The following is a 24403-nucleotide window of genomic DNA, read 5'->3' as shown; positions in this document are numbered from 1 at the left end:
AGAGAGAGAGAGAGAGAGAGAGAGAGAGAGAGAGGAGTACTAAGTTGTCTTGTGGCCTTACTCTTCTAAATTACCGTGGATTTAGGGAAATTTCTTCAATATTTTCATCTGAAGCAAGCTCAGCCGTATGCTTTGTGAGTCTGTAGGCTGCCATATCTTTAAAGAAACAAATTTTAAAAATGTCATTTGAGAACCATTTTATAAGGAAATAATAGTTTATTTCCTTCACAAAAGACACCACCATTCTTCTTATTAAAGGAAGATAAAGAGATGACATAACTTGAGACTCTAAGTACTACAGAAAAACATCTGTTTTATCCTCATGACGATCACTACTTTTCTAACAGAATTAAGTGCTAACAACCTATGCCTGGTTTTCCCACTTCAATTCGCTGAAATGGATTTTACAGAAAGTAAAGAACTTATTTCTAACAATGATGTTGAAAGCAAGTGTCAAGGCTCTCTCCTGGAGGATGGGATTAGAGAACACTGGTGGGATATAAAGGCAGGATAATCTTTGGTTTAGGAAATGGTGATCATGATGAAGAATTCAGTGGTGTGTATAAGCACAATCAAAACTCTTATCTCTTGGGACTGGTGAGATGGCTCAGATGCGCTTCTAAAGGCCCTGAGTTCAAATCCCAGCAACCACATAGTGGCTAACAATCACCCATAATGAGATCTGTCATCCTCTTCTGGTGCGTCTAAAGACATCTACAGTGTACTTATAAATAATAATAAATCTTTGAAGAAAAAAAAACCTCTTATCTCTTCATGGGACATGTGTTCAGAAAATGGCAATGTTAATATGTTTTGAGGATAAAATTTTCAGCCCTTTGATCTACAAACAGCACCTACACAAACCCAGGTGAGAAGTCTATGGTTCAATAAAATGTTGTTCAAGTCCCTGAAAAGTAACTGAGGCAATCATTATCATCATAACTCACAAGTTCAAGGTATTATCCACAACAAAGCCAGGGAGGCTAATATATTGTTTGCCAAGTGATTTTCTAAATTAGGGATTTTTAAAATCTACTAAATCTAAGAGCAAGTAACTAAAGGTGAACTAACTAGTGAAGTTGGAGGTTTATTCAGATTACTTCCCTGTTTTATAAGGACAATTATCAGGGACCAAGATGGGGGGGGTCAGGGAGAAAGTGACATCAGTCTTTAAAGTTCTAAACTTGCTTACAGGAACAACTCAAACCCACAAATGAAACAAAAAAGAATATATATGCAATAATTTTTATATATGTTTGATTTTTTTTAATTAACTTCTTACTATTAACATCTCCATAACAAGCTTATGAAGTCACTCCCTATTGATTCCCAATGTTCAGGAGAAAGAATAGAGTTCCAAAAGGTTAGGTAATTTACCTAAGATTATATAGCTATTTGGTAATGAATCTAGGATTTAAATTAAGCAATATGGTTATGATGAACTACTTCTGTTATTGCTCCATGTATACATACTTTAAGAATATTAAGAACTGTAAGAATGTGACTCCAGGCAAAGCCCTTAAACTGACTCGATATATCCAGCATGAAACAAGTAGTTTTGCACTGCTCAAAGGTCTGAGTTACTTAAAATATTTTATTATGTGATGGACAGACAGAACATTTCAGATGTCACTGAAAATCTCAAAGTTTGTCAAACTTTCAAAATATTTGTTAAGCCACTACACAGGGCCAAGACAACTGGCAAGAGTCCATGTGTTCTGTGTTAACTCGTTGGAGATAAACCACTGAGAAGCCGATGCCACTGGATGCTAGCTCAGTCAACAGCCTAGTCCCTAATGGTTGAATAGCCTCTTTGTTACAGTTCATGTTACAATCTGGATACCACGAATCTTCCAGCATCACAGCAAATTTAGTACTGAAGATTTTACCATATATCTCCTGATCATCTCTCAGATAGGAAATTGCCTCACATTTTTTATGTTAAAATTCTGTTTTATATTGGTGTGTTGGGGAGGAGCCAGAAAAAGATATGCTTGATTCATGCAGAAAGTTCAGAAGTAGTCCTTTCAGGATAAAAGCAGTCAGAAGTAAACTTTCCAGTCTGTAATCCATCTCCTGTTTCTTGCAGTTTTGCATTTTCTAGTATTTTAAGCCAGTGATTGACTCTGGGAAAGGATGCTTCTAATACTGTCTTGAAGTTGGCCTACGACCTGCACCACACTTGTATCCAGAAAGTAATGGAGCTCTTCTTCCAATGGATGGGATCCAAAGGAATATTAAAGTAGGACTAGATTTCTGTGCTATTCTTTGTTCTTTCCCTTTGATGTAAAAGCTTTTGATCAAGCAAGACTTTAGATCTAAAGCCACTTGATAAGTTTGAGAAGAAAAGTAAATGCTGGGAGTTACACATTTCATTTCATGATCCTACATAATAGGTGCCCAAAAGATTCTCTGGAAAGTAATGAGCCTAAGGAGAGGTAGGAACAAGGCATCTGGGGGGTGGGGGTGAGGGGTGGGGGGTGGGGGGTGAGNGGGTGGGGGGATTGTACACAGGCGCCAAATCTCTCCAAGTGATCCCTTTTAAAGACAAGATATATTAGAAATAACAATGTGAAGTATACACATAGCTAAAACACACTAAGAGTTGCTGAAATAATAAAAAGGTATCTTATGTTTAAAAATCTGTTTTTATTCTCGTTAGTAATCAGTACCAAAGATAATCCTAGGTCTCATATTTCAACTTTCATGGGATACTAACAGTTTGATACATTGAAGAACTGAAAGCATGGTAAAAATTGAGGTGATTATTATTAAAATTATTATTAAAGATAGAGATGATATAATCAGAAAGATGATCAGTGATCAATGATTATAAGTTTAGCTTAGTTGTTGCCACACCTCTTATGTTTTAATATAAACTCCTTCCCTCCCCTCTGCCATCATAACTCAAATTGCTCAATGAAATCTGGCTTTAAAACTGTACCAGATTATCCCATCTGAGTACAAAGAGAGAAGTGAGAACACAATGAGAAAAAATATTCTCAATACACACAACAAAAGGCCAGATAAAAGGACTAACTGAGTTAAATGTAGCCTTTAGCTCTAGCACCCTTGCTCTGCTACTCAGCCTATACGTCAGCCTAGAAAAATCCAATGACACAAAGACGTCAACATAGTTGGTCTACTTTGCAAAGTCAGTTTTACGATGATAAAACAAATCCTCAAGAACTCACTACACAAGAAAATAAGTCTGATTATGAGATTTTCACATATATCATCGAATCTCACCGACACTCAGCCTCATACCTTCTCTATTCCCTTCTTCCCACGTTTACTTGTCACTTTACTCCCTAAATGTAGTCACACACACACACACACACACACACACACACACACACAATCTGTGTGCATCTCTGAGTGAACTGATTTTTGAATATGAGAAAAAGCATCACACTTTGCCTTTCTTCTATACTGTATTACTTCCTCTTATCTCCTTTTCATTATTCCTCCCTTTGCACAGACCTCTTGTACTTGCCTGTGTAGATACCATCTATGAGAGAAAATATAAAAATATTTGTCTTATAAAGTCTATCTTATTTCCTTTAAGATGATCTGTAGTTCCATCCATGCTTCCAGAAATGACATTTCATTCTTTATGTTTGAATCAAACTACATGTATGCTATGTTTTCTTTACCTGTTCATTTGTTGATGGGCATCTATGCTGCATGTGTAAGTATCTATTTGGTATGTAGACTCAGACTCCTTCAGTTATTTAACCAGGAGTGGTATAGCTAGATCATAGAGGAGCTTTGTCTTCAGTTTTTAGAAACCTCCGCACTGATCTCCATAGTGACCACACCAGTTTGTATTCCCACCAACAGCCTATAAATATTCCTCTTCTCCAATTCTTGTTAACATTTACTATAAATATTGTTCGTATTTAAATTACTATAAATGTTGTTAATATTTAAATGAAAGCCATTCTGATGTGTTGGATGGAATCTCTAGTAATTTCAGTCTGTATTTTTCCTATGAGCTAAGACAGTTGAACATTTTTTTCCCAAATACTTGTTGACAATTTGCATTTCTTCTGTTCTAAGAAGTATGCTCACTTGATGTTCCTGATACAGGTTTTTGAGATATATTTAATTTTTAAAGTTTTGTACAGACTTTATGTTTTCATCTCTTTTAGATGTCTAGGTAGCAAAGCTGTTTTTTTAAACCATTGTCTAGGCTCTCCTCTCTCTGCTTATTTTTTCCTTAGCTGTGCAGAAGCTTTTTATTTTATTCAGGCCTCCTTCTATGGAGAGGGACAGCTTCATGTTTATGTCCCAGGCTGAGCACTCAATGCTTCTCAACTTTTTTAGTAAGGTGGTTTTTAATAAAGAAACCACACATACACACACACACACACACACACACACACACACACACACACACACGCACATAATAAACTTAAGAAATTAGTATAATATAATTTAGTTTCATTAAAAAAAAAACTTGAATCAACATACTAACATACTGCTGACTGTATTTGAACAAAGAGGGAAGTCGGATATTTCATGACTAGAGGGGATTATTCAATCTGTTTGAATCTATGCATCTTGTTACTCTCAGAGGTCTGGAAACGAATCCTCCAGTGACAGAGAAGGATGACTGCTTTATTTTGTTTCATGATACCTTGATCTCATCAAAATCCAGACCCTAAGTCACTGGGGAAAAGGAGAAAAGTAACATGGAAAAAGTGTCTTTTGTATGTCACTATGTATGTGCATTTTTTTTGTTTTTATTGGATATTTTATTTATTTACATTTCAAAAGTTATCCCCTTTCCTGGTTCCCCCTCTGGAAACCTATCCCATCCTCCCTTCCCCTGCTTCTATGAAGATGCTCCCTCACCCACCCACTACAACCTCTCCATCCTGACATTCACCTACACTGGAGCATTGGGCCTTCACAGAAGCTTTCCAATTTATGAGGTCCCATTTGTTGATTTTTGATTTTAGAGCATAAGCCATTGATGTTCTGTTCAGGAAAATATCCCTTGTGCCCATGTATTAGAGTCTCTTCCCCACTTTTTCTTCTATTAGTTCAGTGTAGTTGGTTTTATGTGGAGTCCTTGATCCACTTGGACTTCAGCTTTGTACAAGGAGATAAGAATGGATCAATTTGCATTCTTCTACATGCTGACATTAAGTTGAACCAGCACCATTTGCTGAAAATGCTGTCTTTTTTTCCAGTGGATAGTTTTAGCTCCTTTGTCAAAGATAAAGTGACCATACATGTATGGGTTCATTTCTGGGTCTTCAATTCTATTCCATTGATCTACCTGTCTGTCTCTGTACCAATACCATACAGTTTTTTATCACTATGGCTCTGTAGTACAGCTTGAGGTCAGGGATGGTGATTCCCCCAGAAGTTCTTTTATTGTTGAGAATAGTTTTCACTATCCTAGGTTTTTTGTTATTCCAAATGAATTTGCAAATGGCTCTTTCTAACTCTGTGAAGAATTGAGTTGGAATTTTGATGGGGGTTGCATTGAATCTGTTGATTGTCTTCAGCAAATAAGCTCATATTTGTAATAGGTTGTATTGTATTATTTCCCAAGAGCCATGTTCATTGGCTCTCTTTGCTTCCTTAGACCTTATTCTTAACAGCACCAGATATTAAACTTTTATCTGTTGTTGTACTTACATGAAAACCATTTCCTCTGATGTACCTATACTTACACTTTTAGTCTCTTTGACCTTTGACTCTTTCTGTGTCTCACTACCTATTATGCCCAACTTGAGCAGGACCTGTAACATGACATCTTTTTATAGCACTCTCAGTGGCATGAAAACTTCATAATGCTTCAGATGCCATAAGGCAAAAGGTGCTCCCTGACTTTGGCTCCCTCCGTCCCATTCCTGTCTCCCTTTGACTCACTAGAATTTTATACTAACAGTTTAGAGCACCAATACATCAAAACAAAATTTAATTTATACCATCTTTAGCAAGAAATTCAATTAGGACACCTAATCCAGAATATTCCCAGAAGCCATTATAATCTATGTTGTAATTTGTATATGCTTAACATTTTTTATATACTAAACTCCTTGGGATAGAAATTGGTTCACAGTGTTGACCCTGTAAGTTCTGATTTCTCATAAATAACATTAAATCAGTAAAAAACCAACCAAACAAACAAAAACACAAAACCAAGATACCCAAACAAACAAAAACCAGGTCATTTATCCAGGATTGACATGAAATGATTTCCTAATAATTATAAAGATAAATATTTAGAAAGTTTGAGAAACGTGAACTTAATTAAAATACAGAAAATAATTTCTTTTTAAAAAATATATACTTAGATATTTACTTACTTATTTATCTTTTTGTTTGTTTGTTTTCATGTTTTTTTAAAGATTTGTTTATTTATTATATGTAAGTACACTGTAGCTGTCTTCAGATACTCCAGAAGAGGGAGTCAGATATCGATAAGGATGGTTGTGAGCCACCATTTGGTTGCTGGGATTTGAACTTAGGACCTTTGGAAGAGCAGTCAGTGCTCTTAACCGCTGAGCCATCTTTCCAGCCCAAGAAAATAAATAATTTCTATTTATCACTTACTGGATCAAGTTTCACTGAAGATCTGATAACAATTCAGCACCCAAACTTGGATTCTTCAGTATGTCAATTTAAATAATCAGTTTGGAGCAACTTGCTCAGCCACATTGGTTGGAGGTGGTAGAGGCAGAGTTTGACCTCTGTGAACTGACCTCTGCCAGGCAGCTTCCTCTTCAGTCCTGTGCTGTCCTTTGTGGCCCCACTAATACAACTGCATGTAGCTAAACTGAATGCCATCTATATAATCACCCGTAATGAAAAATATCCTTTTGATAGCCTATTTCGTTTGGGAGAGGCATTATGTCTCTGCATGCATAACTCCATATGCACTTTTTTGATGTATAAATATATACAAGTTTGGAAGGTGCTGGGCACACTGCTTAAGTCGTAAGATAAAGTCAGTGTTACCTAGCTATGGACTCTGAGTTACAATAACAACTGACCTAGCACAATAGTGGCAATAAAGTTTTGAGAGTAAAAATTGCTTTCTGATTATACTGAAGAATAGCTCCACAAGATTGTAGAGAGCCTTTTTGGGGTGCCTCTTGCCAGGAATTATCCAAGGAAAAGGAAATGGGCTTCAGGCAAGAATCTAACATTGGCCATGGCAAGGAAGTAAGTTCAGGTAGGAATCTGACATAACAAACATTAAAAGGCCATGGTCATATAACACAAAAAAGCTGTGCATGTCTTCAAGACGGGTAAGGAAGGCATTCTTGTCAGAACAACCTAAGACAGGCTCAGCCTTGTTTATTAAATTAAAAGGGGGGATATGTGGAGAGCCTTTTTGGGGTGCCGCTTGGCAGGAATCTGACATTGGCCAAGGAGAAGGCAATGGGCTTTAGGCAGGAATCTGACATTGGCCAAGGAGAAGGCAATGGGCTTTAGGCAGGAATCTGACATTGGCCATGACAAGGAAGTAAGTTCAGGTTAGAATCTGACATTGGAACATGACAAAGAAGTAAGTTCAGGGAGGGACCTGACATTGGGAATCTGGTTTTAGGGTAGAACAAAGAAGTAGACTCTGATATCTTGATCATCCTTAGACACAGCTAGTCATGGGGCTTGGTGTTTATTGTCTTGCTTGTTCCTTGACTATTGTCCTTTTAGTTCCTTATTGTACCGCTCACCCTTAATACTTGCATGTAATTAAAATGGTATAAAAAGTAGATTGGGAAAATTAAATTTGCCTTCAGTCTCAGAATTGATTGATGTCATGCTACAATGTTGTCTGTCTTTTTTCTTTTTAATCCTCACTTCTGTGCAGGAGAACCTGTTGACTGAGCGGGTTTGGTCAGTACTCCTACTTATTCATAACAACTGTAATAAGTTATTGTGAGTTAGAGTCAGTCCACTCTGCTGTAGAATTTATTGCTTCTATCTTAGAGTGCCAACTTCTCTGTTTCCAGCTTTCACCTCCCTGGCCTTTAGTAATCACTATTATTCTTTAGGTTTTTTTTTTTTTTTTTTTTTTGCACACACATATTGAGTGTATTTTTTATAATCATCACCTGTCAATAAAAAAGGCTTATGGCCAATGAGCTGAGGCAGGAAATAGGAAGTGGGACGTCCAGTAGGGATAGAAAGAACTCTGGGAAATATTCAGAACTGTGAGAGATTCAAAAGGGATGTAATTCAGTAGGTAGCTGAAACCGGGTTAAAATAAAAGGGATAACAAGTAAAAGCAAGTCAGAGAACAACCTGAAGGTTATGGCCTCAGCATTTATTAATAAATAATTAGTCTCAGAATAGTCATTCTGGGAGCAGGACCCAGGAGGAAAACCCTGGATTTATTTTTTACACACACACATATAAGAAAAGAAATTTTTGTCATTCTAACTTAAATTAGTATAATGTCTTTAAGTACTATTCCATTTTTCTGTATGTGGTAGAATATTTCTTTGTATGACTGAGTGACAGTCATTGTAGATATACATCCCACTGTTGTTGGATATCTTGTTTGATTCCTTATTGAACAGTGCAGTAAAAAAAAATATATGAGTGTTCAGCTATCTCTTTGAAAGCAGACAGAATTTCTCTTGGATATACATCCAGAAACAGTACAGCCAGATCCTAGCACAGATCTATTTATAGTATCCCGTACTAATTTATGATCCCATTTTTTGTTTCTTTATAAACAGATGTTAGTTATCCAGGGTGCTAATATTTTCTATTTCAAGCTATTAGTATTTTTCTGTGTTATATAATTTAAGTGTTAAGTAGTATGCAGTGATGACTCTGAAGATGGTAAGATGGGTGCATTAGATGACATCACCCTGATAGTAAACAGTAATATCACAATAACCTCAAGTTTTAGACCCTTGAGAAAGAGGAGAATCTGTATAAGAGCAAAACCTGTTTTTTCCTCAAAAAGGCTTTACAAAATCAAATATAAACAGTATTTGACAAAACAAAATTCACTAATATTCATTTAAGGCTACATGGGATTCTGAAAAAAATGTTTGTTGTATTTACTGTTTGCTTATATTCCTGAATAGCAAAGATGAGATGCAAGAGATTGGCAAAGACATAGGCTAAAAAAAAATCCCATCTCCTGATTCTCCCAAATTTATGAATGCAAATTGTGAAACACTTTAGCACAAAGTCTCAGAGCTGAAAATTTAAAAACAAAACCCAAGATAATGTGATTCACACTTAAAAGTATGATAGACTGTAGCTTGCTGGTGAGGTGAGGTGATTTAACATGTTGTGGAGTTTTAAATAACTCTGCTACTAAGTGCTCTGGTAACAAAAATAACACCAAAAGAACATAACACGGCCTAATAGGGAAGAGTTCCTTAGCTAAGCAATACCAGTGTGAAACAGGCTCATTTGAACAAAATCCATGAATATAAGAGTTCTTGTTCATTTTCTACTTTTCGTTCTGAATTGCTCCAATATAGGGACTAGCCTAAGGACTCAGCCTATCTTTCACACAGTGAAAAGGCAGTAGCAGCGTTGAGATATGATGTCATGAACATTTGTCCTGAGCACAAACAGACCAACTGGAGACATTCATTATAAAGACAGTGGAAAGGTTTCAATGTGAGCAGTAGGTTAGAAATCTAAACATCATACTGTACTTATTTAATATATTGTGTAACGATTAAAAATGAGGATATAGCCCTAAAAAAAAAAAAAAGAATGAAACAAACAAACAAACCTGCCCCACTGATCTTGTATTCTTGATAAACAATAAGCCTTTTGACAGCTAAGAGTGCTCTGAACATAATGGCAGGAGGAATCTTTATAGAACCCACTGTGCTTGTTGCTATTTTAGGTGTGTGGTCAGAGGATTCTCTGTAGGATATCTGAGTTAAGAAAATGACAGGAAGAAGTAAGCAAACAAAACACCAAGCTGTGGAACAATTTTGCAAGGAGGGTTTTGTTTTGAAAAAAATAAGTAAAGGAGCGGTTAACATGCTGAATGAATCGCGACAACTTCTAGGAGCCTTATGAAAGCTTCGGGGTTATTAAAGGACGAGAATGTTAATGAGGACCCAGAGTTAGGTAAGGAGTTTAGTGGTTATTCCAAGTACAGTTGGTATTCACAGGGCGTTGTAAATCAGGAGTGGGAAGTAGTGGGTGTAATACAATTGACCGCTTAAAAACACTGCACTTAGGGTTTACTTCTTTGAACGCAGAATTCCCTTATCGGTCGAACATCATCCCTTTCTCCCCTCTTTCGCCCAGGATATTTGTACAGGCTTAGATTTTGTTTGCACGGGTTGACAGCCTGGGAGGAGGAGTGTGTGACAGTTGGCTCGCGCAGAGAGACCAAGGCCTAGCCAAGTCGCCGCAGGGGACGAAGCAGTGAGAGGGAAGGAAAGAGGAGCTGTGGCTGCGGTTGGGAGGGATGGGGAGCCTCATCGCGGGGGTGTTGGCGTCCGGCAGTTGGGGAGGCAGGGGCTCGCAGGAGCTAAGGCGGTCTCTGCGTGTCTCGTAGTCTGCCGGGGACCGCCCCGATTTGGCACCGGAAACAATGGGGCCCGAGGCAACGGCGCGAGTCCTAGGGGGAAAAGGGAAACTTGGCTCCCTCCGGTCTAGCCCCGCGGCAGCAGGCCGTGTGCCCTGAAGGCTGGGAGCAGTCAACTGCTGGCGTCGAGGAAGGATAGGACTAGGCAGGCGGGCCTCTGGACACAACCTCTGCGCGCACGGTCCGTTCTCCGGCACCCCGCGCCGGGTTTTGAGATCTGCTCGCAGTTCTAAGCCCAGCCCTAAGCAAAGGGCACCAAACGACTCCCGGGCCCCGCCCTTCCTCTGGCCGCCGGCTTTGCTGCTGCAGCAGCAGCTGCGGGGCGTTCTGCAAATGGAGGGAAGTCCTGCCGACCACCGCCGCAGGGCTTGCTCCTGCGGTTAAGAAGAGCGTCGCCCGGGGCTAGCCCAGCGTAGAGGCTGACGCACCCTGGGCCTTGTCTGGCTTTCTGATCGCGAAGGGCGACCACCCCTCTGGCGACAGCGTCACCGGCCGCATTTCCGGGCTCAGTGCTGGGGTGGCCGCACCCGGAACACGGCCGGATGCAGTAGTAGGTGTACCAGTCGTCTGAACCGGGGTACTAGAGCTCTGCGGCCCCGACAGCGCGGCGGCGGCGGCTAGGAGTGAGCCCGGGGGGGCGGGGCTTAGAGCCCCGCCCCAGCACTGCGCTCCTCCCCGCCGCCCCTGGGCGGAGTGAGCCAAGGGTTGAGCGATGCTCAGCGTCCACGCCTCAGTGGGCCTTTTGCAGCCGTTGCGAAAACCCGGAACGAAGGTGTTGTCGCCGAGCGGCGGAGCGGCGCCGCCCCTCGCCGCACCTCCCCGGCAGCCCTCGGAGGCCTTGCTGGGCATGCTCAGTCGTCAGGGCCGCTTGAGCTCTCGGAGTCGGAAGCTTGGGGCGCTGGGCTGGTAAGGACCCGCGGCGGGGCGAAGATGGAGTCCTTTACCAATGGTGAGTGGTTAGCCCGAGTCGCGGATGCCCGGGCTCTCAGGGTCCAGAGGGTCAGATGTGGCAAGTGGGTCGGGCTGCAGGCATCCCCGCCAAGGGTTTCCCGGGCGGGCCGGGGGCGGCAGAGGGGCCGGGGGCGGCTGGGGCAGGCGTGAAGGTCAGCCCTCTCCCGGGGGCCAGCCTCGAACCTCCAGGTGATGTAGTCGGCAAAGTTTGGGATGCTTGCGCGGTGGAGGGGGCGGCGGCAAAGTTGGCAGCTGCGTGGGTTCCCGGGGGAAGCGGCCGCGGCCGGGGGAAACTGCGGCCCGGGCCAAAGCCTACTCGTGCGGGGAGCCTGGAGCTGTCCGCCCGTCCTTCACCGAGCTGTCCGCATGCCTTTCCGTAACAGGGCGGGGTGGGGCCGCGGCTGGCAGCGTGATTTAGTGCACTGCAGGGAAGGAAACTTACCGGGGGCTGGCTAGTACTGCTCCGTGTGGCGAAGATGCCGCCCCGCATTGCCACCCGTCTGCCTGCTGCTGCTCCGCAGGGCGACCAAACTTCTTTTTTACCAGCTAGGGATATTTGATCTTCTAATTAGAGATCCACTGAATATCAATGGTCCTCGTTGGGCTTATATCATAAGGTGACATGGTGGCGCGCGGGGAGGGGGGGCGAGTGTGAAAGTCAAAGCAGTCTGTGTCCAAAAAATAGCCACGGCCCTTTACTTCATGGCTTTTGTCTGGGCTTGTAGTGCTTGAGTCTCAATGTAGAGATGAGATGTCTCACCGTTTTATGGTGTTTAAATATATGGATTGCACTTTAAGATGGAAAGTAGGAAAACTGCTAATAAAGGGTAGGACTTAATGAGATTAGAAGATCCACTTTCTAGTTGGCATGTATTTCCAGTGTGGTTGGTTATTTCAGTTAGGTAGAAAGTCAGATTAATGGGAGAGAAGCGTATTACTGTTGTGTGTGGGGGGGGGGCGTTGCTTGCCACTTAAGGAACTGGGAAGTGGGAGGGGACACCCACTCTATCTTAGGCCTAGGCTGGACTTTGTTGTGTTCTTTAACATTCTTTTCCACATTGCTGGAGCTGTGACCTACTCATTATGTTCTCCTTTTCCCTAATTCAGGATGCTTTATTCTCCTGCCATCTTTCTGTCTGCACTGTTTAATTAGGCTTAGTAATGACAGCTTTAACTCCAAATTTCTTTCTCATATGTGTTCTATTTGTAATTACCAAGTCTCTAAGAATTGTCTGGTAAACTTACCCAGAGAGTTAAATTAAGGAAGATTTGAACTGAAAGGCACCATAGAGACCATCTAGGATTTGACTGTAAAATGTGCTTAAAAGAGGTATAAAATTTTCCAAGACGTTTTCTTCCTTCTAGGCAGAATTATTGGAGCCTCCTTGTTTTAAATATGTAGGTAGGATTTTTAAATATGAAATCTCACCCAATTGAAAACAATGTCTACACAAGAATGAGTCATTTATTTAGTCAGGTTTTTCCGTGGTTGATTTGTTGAACTTTCCCCTACATAATTAAAGTACGTTTTTACACCATAAAGTTAAAATCTTTTCTCCTTCCATAGAATATGCTCCTTTAGATGTATTTACAAATTGTCTCATTTGGGAGGACCATGGAGAAATCCTAGAGAAAAGAGGCAAAAGTTCAACTTTTCTAGTTCTTTTCTGTCTACCAGTTTTTCACAGTTGATGTTGGAGACTGATTGGCAATGTGTCATTTCAGTTAATGTTATCTGTCCTCCTTTAAGAAGGAAAGTAGGAACAATAACATATAACGGAAACAAAAACTCTGATACTGCTAATTTAAGGTGCTTTGAAGACTTTAAGGCGAAATAGGTATTTAAAACTTTTGAAAGTTTGCTGTAGAATTTTCTTGTGTCTTCAAATACTGTGTAGTGGAAATTGTACTTATTTTTGTAGTTAGGTTTTTGAGTGCAAAACAACTACATTTAATTCTATAGACAATCTCTTACAGACAATCTTATCTTACAATTTATGATTGAAGGATTTATCAAGCTTAATATTGGCTTTTGTAATTGATCATCCTTTAGTAAATCTTTCTCATTTACATGCTCTTGAATGTCCCTGCATAAAGAGGTGTGTGTGTGTGTGTATAGATGTATAATAAAGTTTCAGTAGCTCTGAGCCCTTGGCTTTCTTAAAATACTGTCAGCAGTTCATTAACTGACTCACAAGTTCGTAAAGTCGATGAATTTATTCTTGTCATTCCAACTTTCAGAACTCAGTGATTTCAGTAGCATTTTCTATGCTTTCACTATTTGCTGTGCAATGAGCTGCTGTGGTGGCTCATTTTCTTGAGCCCTGCTCTGCCTGAAGTAATAAGTTCATGTATTAATAAATATCTTGTGTTCATCAGTTCGGTTAATAACTGTTATAACCCATTTAAAATGAATGTTTCTAGAAAAGGCCTATAAAGATGGCCTTTAGTGCCAGAAATTCCTATTTGGCTCAGTGAATAGTTTTTGCCTTGACCTTCAGAGGGACTGTTACCACACTGAAAGCTGGACATTTGGTCTGGCTCTGGCTCTCTGGTGACATTTTATGGGCATAGGAATGTGTTGACTCTACTTAAGATTGGTTTGACAGTAGCTGCCTTGTCCTGTTAAGGCAGGTAGAGACATAACTTTTAGGAGTAGTGGTGACCTATTTATTTATTAGCACCACAGGAAGTTCATGGAAACTATCTAGGTTTTCTAAGAGATACTATATTAAGACAGCTATTTATTTGATGTCCATCTGCCTTTATCCTCAGTTGCTTGAGATCTCTCAGAATAACTTTAATTTGAATTAAGAGATGCTAAAATTCAGGGCTTAATTGAAAAATCTGGTTGGGGAGGTCCAGAGTCAGGCCTAGAAATACCTGATTGCATTTTGAGAATAGTACAAATACTCATTTAAAGAGGGCTTGGAGGAAGTTTTCAGGTAAACAAATAGAGACTTTACAAACATATGACTAAATTAATTTTCTGTTATTTAGTATATATTTTGCTAACAGATACTAGTTTTTGGTGTGATTACAGGTAAATCTAGTGGTTGAAAAATCATTTCTATATTGAAGTGACATAACCAAAAGCCTAGTAGAAATTGTCACTTTTTATATTAATTATATAGCCTCCACACAAATCATTTGATTACTGTACAGTGGTATATAATCAAATGAGGCAGACCTCCTGCCTTTCAGAGTGTGTATGTTTATTTTTAGATTAATATCCAGTTAAAAGTATTTTCCAGCTTTTAAAATGGAATACCTTGACAACAAATTATCTACTTATGGATTGTAAAGCAGTATAAAATTATGCCAGTTTTATCCTATAAATAACAGTTGTTTTATGGATGTGTGTATCTCTCAAAAAAAACCTTATATATAGTATCATCTCAGAAACAAGAGCTTACCATGTACTGTTTATATGTTCATTTACATATATATATTTCTTTTTGTTCTATAGTGAATTACTTCATTGGAAGAAAACTTTTCAAAGTTTTTCTGAAATGGAATATCAGTTAAATTGTTTGTGTGTATGTCTGTGTGTGTGTGTGTGTGTTTCTGTTCCTGCCTTATCTTTTAAATTACAGTTGGGGAAATCTGATATAGAAATTAAGAGTTAGCCAGGAGTTAGGGTTAGCCATATCTCATGCCTTAATTCCAGCAGTCAGGGAGTCAGAGGCAGATGATCTCAGCTGGCCTGGTTTCCTTAGCAAGTTCCAGGCAGGCCAGGCCTAAGAAGTGTGAAACCTTATCTCAAAAAGCAATAATAACAAAGCAAGAACAACAAGAAAAGAAATCAAGGGCTAACTAGCATCATTAAAAAAACAAAACAAAACAAAACAAAAAAAACAGGTAAAAAGGGTAGCTATAAAGTATTAAAGCTTAAACCAGGAAGCAGTGTTAGCAAAATTTTTTGTCTTGAGACAGAATAAAAGACAGCATATTTTAGAAACTATTATAGCAATAATTGTCATTTGTCTGTCGGTGATCTTTGAGAGCTCAATCTGAAAGTAGAGAACTAAAAAGATGAGGAGTTATATGAAAAATCCAGTGGTGAGTTTCTGTTCAGTAATTCAGTCACACAGCTTCTTTTAAATGCTCTCCTTAGAGGTAGGTTTTCTGCTAGAAGAATTTTACAAGCATATCATCAAATAGTAGTAACCCATTAGAAATGTAATTTTGCCTAAGATAATATTGTAATTGTGAAAGAAATGTGCAAAATTGTTTTTCTAACCTGTTCATTTAGCATTTTCACTAACAAAGATACATTGACTAATGTCACATTATACCTTTATTAGAAAACAACATTTTTATCCTTTCCAGAACTTAACCAAGACTACTGTGGACTTGGGTTGTGTGTGGTGCAGCTGTGTTCTGTCAGCTACTTGGTGTCTGGAAAACTGTATGGGGTTGGAGTTGAACTGCTACAAGGCTTTTTGTAAGGCTCTCTCCCTGCCCCCTTCCCCTTTAGAAATACCCTTTCTGTTAATGGAAAACCAGGAAGAGGAATGAAATGAAGGAAATTTTGGAGCTCTATGGTATCATAACTCTTTTTATATCTAGTGACGTTTGTAGAGAATGTTACTTGTTGCTTTAGTGGAAAGCATTGAAAATAACAACAGAAAGTAAGAGGTGTTCTGTCCAAGGGAGGACCATCATCAAGGAATGAAGGTGCTTGCAGGAGATAGAATTTGCTAGGGATTTTTGAACAAAGAGCTGATTGATTTTAATTTCAACCTTAGCATCTAGACTAGGAACCAAGCCATTTACCAAATAAAATTGAGGCTGCCAATGAAGTTTTCAAAAACAATGGAGTGTTAAGTTTAATTATAAGAGATTCTTTGAAGTTGTTTTCCTTCTCATATGTACTGCCTAGTGAAAAGCCTCCTGGGCATTCCACATATTTTTAGAATGGAGTCACTGAAACAAAATTTGACTCAGTTATCTCTTTGGGGAGGGGTGGAGTCCAAACCTTTTTTTAAGCTACAGGGTTCTACTGGAGAAGGCTGGGGGGATGGGCGGAGTTAGAGAAGGCTTCCTGATGTTTCTTTGGGGAGAGCTTCTTTAGGTGAGGGGATAGGACAGCAGGGATGCAGTGAGAAGTCACCTCCTTGGGTTGCTGATTTCCATTTTCTTATAGCAAATGATGGTGTTTCCCAGGCAACTGCTTTAAATATCATAAAGGAAATTCCTGATAGCAGAGGAGGCTTTGGATCTTAGTCTTGTGCTCAAGTGTGTGTGTGTGTGTGTTCTGTGGTGTGTGTGTGTGTGTGTGTATTCTGTGGTGTGTGTGTGTGTGTGTGTGTGTGTGTGTTATTGTCTGGTCTCAGTCTCTGCCTTCATTCCCTTGAGATGGTCTCTCTTCTTGAACCTGGAGCTCAGTATGTTTTATGGCTAGGCTGGCAGCCAACAAATCCTGGGGACTCTCCTGACTTCCCTCCTGCAGGGTTAGAGGCACATGTGGCCATGCCCAGGGTTTTCAGAGGGAGGAGTGGTTCTGATGAGTCAAGCTCAGGTCCTCATGCTTGTATGGCAAATGCCTCTACTCACTGAGTTATCTCCACTACTGGGAGCGTCATTTCTTTCAGCTGAAACTTACTTTGGAAGATTTTAAAACAACTATCAGAACATTCATATCCAAAAAGTCATCCTAAGAATGAGAGAAAACTTTTGTAGAGGTTAGTAGTGGAGGCAGGGGATAGCTAAGTGTCTAAGAGACTATTCTTTAAGTTGGCATTGGTACAGTGATATGAAGACAGTATAATACTTATCTAGTTTCGGTTACCAAAAAATGTTCCATGGTTTGCTTAGGGCAAGTTCCTGTGGCCCTTGAGACTTGGTAGGGAGAACTGGTCTGTTTAGATTTACCAAGATCCTATATAGGAGCTTTGGCCGGTCTATTTATACACTTAGTAGCAGTAATTTTCTGCTCTTTGCCCCGGATGCTGTGTCAGCCCTTGGGAACCTTGATAGTGTCTCTTCAGTGTTTAGAGTAGGTGGCTAGATTGGGAAGACAGTTTAGGTTGAGCATACAGGATTGGGTACTTCTCAGTGAGGATGAGAAGTCTATTATTGTATTATACAGCAGCTTTACTTGGATGGGGATTATTGAGAGGTTTGATACATTTTTCAGTTGGAGGTTGTATGCAGAAAAATCATTGAATCTAAATAAAAATGACTTGAAGTAGAATAAGCAAAGGTTTATTAGGATGTTATTAGCTTTGCTCAAGTCTAGTTATTCATTGTAGATGAACACACATTTATGTAATTTCCAATTTTGGAAATACTAAAATACTAGATACTAAAGGTATTAAAAGCAGAAGAATTCAAACATCTGTTTAGTTTACATAATCGAATGACAGTGATTGAATAGTTTCTTAAAAATGTGGTTACAGTCTTAGCCTTTTGAATAATTACAATTTTTTGGATGGATTAAATAAGAAAACTAGTACACAGATGATTGTAAATTGGTGAGAAAATTACTGCTTTAGTGGTTTAAGATTGTCATATACTTGTATTTTATTAGTCTAATGAATCAGATGAAAAATATTTCAAAGAATTATCAAAAAAAGTATTTCAACAAGTTATCTGCAGAATAATTACTTGGTAAAATCTTTTGAATATTGGGCCTGGCAAATTTATTCACCAAGTGAAATATTTTCTGATACAAGTTTTTTGTTTATATTGAAGTGGAATTCGTTTCCCTTACAGACCCCCATTAGTGATATTTGTATTTTTTTTTTTTTTCGAGACAGAGTTTCTCTGTATAGCCCTGGCTATCCTGGAACTCACTTTGTAGACCAGGCTGGCCTTGAACTCAGAAATCCACCTGCCTCTGCCTCCCAAGTGCTGGTATTAAAGGCGTGTGCCACCACTGCCCCATTATTGATATTTGTAAGTGCATTTTCCTGTGCCTCATCCTGAATTCCACTTTCCTGTGCTGGTATCTCAGAAAACAATGCTGATATTTCAGAGCACATGCAATCCATTGTGAAATGACACTATAGCTAGTCCTTTATTCCATCTTCAGACTTAAAGTTTCTTATTTTATGTGGGGTAAAAGAGGAAATGTGAATTATATAAACTTAAAGTATAATTACGATATCTTAAAAATATAGAACAAGTATTAAAATTTGGTTATAAGCTGCAAAATTTTGGAAAATTATTACCATGAAATCAGTTGTCCCCCCTTCCATAAAAGCATCTTTTTTTTCCTTTGATTTCTTCCATGTTTTTCTTTTGTTTTATTTTATTTACTTTTTTATTTATTCACTTTACATCCTGCTCACTGCCTTCCTCTTGGTCACCGCCTCCCTCAGTCCTTCCCTCCATGCCTCCCTCCCCTTTTCATCTGAGCAGATGGGGGCCTACTCAGTATCCTCCCACTCTGGTACATCAAGTTTCTGTGGGACTAGGTGCATCTTTTCCCACTGAGGCCAGACAAGGCAGCCCAGCTAAAGAACATATCCCACGGACAGACAACAGCTCTTGGGATAGCTCCCACTCTAGTTGTTCAGTACCCACATGAAGACCAAGCTGCACATCTGCTACATATGTGTGGGGAGGCCTAGGTCCACCCTGTGTATAAGAGCAACACTTAAGGCAATTTTATTCTATGATGTGAAATTAACATTCATGAATGTGATCACAGTTTCAAAAGGAGACAATGAAGAAACAAGATAATGAGAAAAACAAAAATTTAAAAAAATAAGATTTTGGGCTGGAGAGATGGCTCAGCTATTAAGAGCAGCAGTTAAGAACTCAGAGGTCGCTGGGCATGGTGGCACATGCCTTTAATCCCAGCACTCAGGAGGCAGAGGCAGGCAGATTTCTGAGTTCGAGGCCAGCGTTCCAGGACAGCCAGGGCTATACAGAGAAACCCTGTCTTGAAAAACCAAGGGGAAAAAAAAAAAAACTCAGAAGTCCTGAGTTCAATTCCCAGCAACAACATGGTGGTTCACAGCCATCTGTAATGGGATCTGATGCCCTCTTCTGGAGTGTCTGATTACAGCTACAGTGTACTGTGTAAATAAATTAAAAGAATAAATTAAGATTTTGATTAATATTAGGTAAAAATCAACTGGAGTGCCCAGTAAATCAGTTTTCAAGAAAACAAGACAACTTTTGTTATTTAACTTTGTGTCCAATAACTCCATCAAACTTAAAGTTAATCCTTTGTTTTAAAAATACCCGGAATTGCTCAGGAAGGATCCTTTCTAATATAAATTTTAAAATCAATACTTTGTATTTATTCTTTGAGAGTTTCATGTATGTGTACAATGTGTTTTGATCAAATCCCCTCCTACATTCTAACTTCTTCAGCACCCCCTCCCCCATCTTCTTCCACCTCATTTCCAAAACCTTACTGATTGCAGTTAGTACTGTCCTTATATTCATGGGCATGACCCTTCACTGGGATATGGACAACCTATATGGAACAGAATAGCTCCTAAACTGGACATGGGGCCTTGTGAGTCCCTCCCCAATCCATGTTAGAATTTTGACAGTCTTGACATGTAGCCAGATCTGCTGTGAGTAGCCATGCCATGTCCTGAAGGTATCATTTTATAGCATCCTTCTCAGGCACTTCTGTTCTTTCTGCCTCTTCCTCTGATATTCCCTGAGCCTTTCTTGGTGAATGAGAGGTAGATGTTCCATTTAGAACTGAGCATAGAGCTAAGTTTTGATACAAAATCTTGGGTGCTGTTTAAATTTCTTTAACAAACATTCTTAGCACTGTATGTTAATTATACAAAATAATGGAATTCATTATGATTTTATATATGTATATATATGGTACTTTGAACATATTTATTGTCTTTTTACACACAAATACTCATGTTTGCTGGTCTTAGTCAATAGACAAATATTTTATAACTTTTTTTTTGGTTTTTTGCTTGTGTCTGTTTTCTAAATATTTTAAAAACATACCCTCACAAATAAAACATAAAACTTGTGTTTTTACCGTATTTTAACTCTCCAAGCTTTGTTCTTAAATAGAGAGTCTAGGTAGAATTGTGGCCTTTGGAGAATTTACATTGTGGAAAGAGTGGCTTTTTAACAGGCTCTGAGCCCAAGCGAATCACTCCTTTTGAGCACTGTCGAGTTGAGAATTATAGGTCTCTTCTCGCAACTCAATCTTCTCCCAAGTGCATTTGGTTTTGTACTTTTTTTCGTTATCCATTGTGGAACTCTGTCTATGAATCAGCCTTAATTTGTAAGATGCTTGCACAGTGTAGTTATGGTGAACAATTCACACTGCTTCATTCAAATTCTGGCCTTTTTCTCCCTCTGTAAGTAATTTTTGACTTAAAGATGTAACAGGATGTTGTTTTATAGTTTAAAAACTAAGGTTTACTGAAAGAAAAAAGGCATATGACCATCTCGTTAGACCATGAAAAAGCCTTTGACAAAAAGACCCAGTACCCCTTCATGATAAAAGTCTTGGAGAGACCAGAGGTACTAGGGATGTAACTAAGCATAATTCAGACAGTTTACAGCAGGCCTATAGCTGACATCAAATTAAATAGAGAAACTTAAAGCATTTCCACTAAAATCAGGAATAAGACAAGGCAATGCTCCTCTTATTGATTCAATATAGTATTTGAAGTTCTAACTAGAAGATTACAACAACCAAAGGAGATCAAGACAGGAAGAATTTGTAATATCATTATTTGCAGATGATATGATAGTATACTTAAGTGACCCCCAAAATTCTACCAGGGAACTCCTAGAGCTGATAAACTCCCTTCATCAAAGTGATTAGATATAAGATTAACTAAAAAAAAAAAAAGAAAAAGAAAAAAGGACTGTCCTGTATACAAATGACAAGCAGGCTGAAAAAGGAATCAGGGAAACAACACCCTTTACAATACTATAAACTATTTTAGGGTAACTCTAACCTAGCAAGTAAAAGACCTGTATGAGAAGACTTAAAGTCTTTGAAGAAGGAAATTGAAGAAGATATCAGAAGATAGAAAGATTTTCCATACTCTTGGATTAACATAGTAAAAACAGCCAAAAGCAGTCAATGGATTCAGTGCAATCCCCATCAAAATTCCAACACAAGTTTTTAGAGACCTTGAAAGAACAATACTCAACTTCATTTGGAAAAACAAAAAAAACCAGGATAGCTAAAATAATCCTGTACAATAAAAGAAATTCTGGAGGTATCACAATTCCTGATCTCAAGCTGTTTTTATTAGCATAGAAACACACATATTGATCAACAGAATTGAAGACTCACACCTATGGACACCTGATTTTTGATAAAGAAAGACAAATAAATACACAATGGAAAAAAAGGAAGCATCTTCAACCAATGGTTCTGGTCTAACTGGATGTTGATATTTAGAAGAGTGCAAAGAAAATTGGAAATTGGTCAATCTCAAGACCCAGCTATATCACTCCTGGACATATTCCTAAAGGACTATCACTAAGTCTATCACAAGGACACTTGCTCAACTATGTTCATAGCAGCTGTATTTATAATAGTCAGAAACTAGAAACAACCTAGTTGTTCCTCAACCGACAAATGGATAAAAAAATGTGATATGTTTACACAGTGGAGTATTACTCAGCTATTAACATCATGACACCATGACATTTGCAGGCAAATGGATAGAACTAGAAAGATCATCCTGAGTGAGGTAATATGACAGTATGTAGTACACATGCTTTATCAGCTGGCATTGAGGCCTGTGTCTTCCAGGCATTAGAGATGCAAACGTCTGTAATATCAAGGGTGGGCTATCTATCTCCCGTTTCTGCATGGGAAGCTCAGCAAGCTGGTTTGACTGACTAATTTGTGTGTGTCTATAACTGACATGCTATTTTTACTGAATGAGTGTAACTTAGCAGGAGCTTTGGCTCTGAGAATACATTATAAATTTTGCAATTTACCTCCCTACTTCCACTCTGCCATGAGTTTGTATCCATTTTTCTGTCTTGTATTCTTTTTTTTTTCTTCACAAAGATAATATTTTGACGTTGAGGAATTCAAAGGCTAGTGATTTTGACCAGGAACTAAGATGAAGGATATAAGTTATTCTCCTCTAAGTATTTGGTGGCTATGCAGGTATATTACAGGGGAACAGAGTATAGAAACTAAAGGTAAAGAGATTATACTTTTCCACAGGAAAAAGCATAAATGGTGTGTTATAAAAGCAGAAACGCTACATGCTTAGGATTTTATTTGTTAAATGTTTATAAATATTTGTTTGGCTCAGTATAAAAATGTATATGTTTATTCATATAGGAACCATTAATTACTTACAGCATATAAATAAACACAGAATTTTTAGTTAAGCATGAAACATATCTGTGATCCCTAGCATTTCAGTGGCTGAGGCAGGAGGATCTCCAGTTTGAAGATCCTGCGATCTTGTCTCAAAGAAACAAACAGATGCACAATTCTGTGTTTTCATTATTCTGACCCTCATCTAACAGTGTTTCAAGCATGCTTTATATTTACTGACTGTTACTTTAGGTTAAGATTCCTTAAAAAAAAAAAAAAACCCTCCAAAATAAATATTTGTATTCTTTTAATTTGGAAGTTTGTCTTTCCTCTTCCTTTTCCTAGAAACTTCTCTATAGCAAAGGATCTGTTAGTTTGTTGGAACAATGTCTCACTGGTTGGCACTAACTGGCTTAGAACTTGATACATAGACCAAGTTGGCCTCAAACTTGCAGCAATCCTCTTTTCTATGTGCTAGAATTACATACGTGAGCCACCACCCTCTCCTTAAAACATTCTTAATAATTCACTTAACTTCCCTTTCAGTGAAATGCATTTATTGATGCATGAAAAAAAGAAGTAAGAATGAAAGGCAAGGACATGACTACTCCTAGATATAATGAAGGAGAAAGTTTATTATAGAGATGTGGGAGAGCATCGCCAGGGGCAGACACATCTGGGAAAGTTCAGAGTAGTCATGACACTAAACCATGTGGGGAGAGGGGGAGGGAGAGAGGAGAACCAAGTATGGCAGCCAGGAGGCCAAAGGTACAAAAAGGGGCAGGTAACCAAAATGTCTGAATTATATAGGGAAGAGCCTCTGGGGGAAGGGCAGCCCAGCCGCTGGGTTGCAAAGTATAGGGTAGCAGGTATGGTTTGTCAGCCATACCGTGTAACAGGAGAGACTGAGAGATGCGAGGAGAACCTGGTGACCAGGTCTGCTTTGCTATGTTAAATAGGCATCTCAGCTGCTTGTCCTGGGTTTGAAACTTAACAATTGATCTTTTGCTGAACTTCAGATTCTATAATTTATAGAGAAAAGACAGTGTTTAATAAAACACTGTCTCAGTGTTTGGGGATGGTGTGATGTGGGGTTGGGGAGTCTCTTTATGTCAAAAACTTTCAAAGTTTAAGGTGGAAAGTGAACCAGTATTTTCCTTTTTCATTTCTCATTTTGTATGCTTATTTCATGGCTAGAGAACTGTTGTCCATTTAAGGCCTAAGCAGTGTGGGTTAAGTCAGTTTCCTTTCCTGTGCTACTGTGGGGCCTTCTGGGGGAATTGGACGAGACATTTTGTACTTCATTTGAAAGCCACAAAGGCAGTCCCCAACCAATTAGATTCAGCTTTTAAAACGAAACTTTCTAATATTCTCCAGAGCTGATAAAAAGGAATGAGCACGTCTCACACAACTTTTGATAATGGCTTTATGAAAAGGTTAAAGAAAGTGAAGCTGTGTTGTACCTGTTGATGACAAGGCCATGAAGAGGCAAGGATGTCAGTGATGTAATGAAAAGACAAGTGGAATTCACTAGTTAATTTTGAGCTAAGGTATGAAACCATGAATTTTATCCCTGACTATCCAAGAAGAAAAATTAGAGGGCATTTTTATCTTGATGTTAATCTAATGATAAAAATCAATGGACACTTTGAGAACAC

The 24403-nt window shown here is 38.9% G+C and overlaps 1 protein-coding gene across 2 annotated transcripts in view; it reads left to right on the top strand.

The window, feature by feature from the left end:
- Positions 1 to 11118: 11118 nt before the first annotated feature.
- Positions 11119 to 24403, top strand: part of Lnpep (leucyl and cystinyl aminopeptidase) — an 80810-nt gene continuing 67525 nt past the window's right edge. The window contains exon 1 of one of the 2 annotated variants that reach the window (XM_029532793.1): positions 11119 to 11498. In XM_029532793.1, coding sequence (XP_029388653.1) covers positions 11480 to 11498 — 19 coding nt within the window. In that variant the 5' untranslated portion in view covers positions 11119 to 11479. Of the gene's footprint in view, positions 11499 to 11896; positions 12118 to 24403 lie in introns of those variants that run through there. The other variant, XM_021221203.2, reaches the window with a different exon arrangement.

This window comes from Mus pahari, chromosome 21 (genome assembly GCF_900095145.1).
Source record: "Mus pahari chromosome 21, PAHARI_EIJ_v1.1, whole genome shotgun sequence".
In the NCBI taxonomy this organism is placed as follows: domain Eukaryota; kingdom Metazoa; phylum Chordata; class Mammalia; order Rodentia; family Muridae; genus Mus; species Mus pahari.
This window is presented reverse-complemented; position numbering and strand designations above follow the sequence as displayed.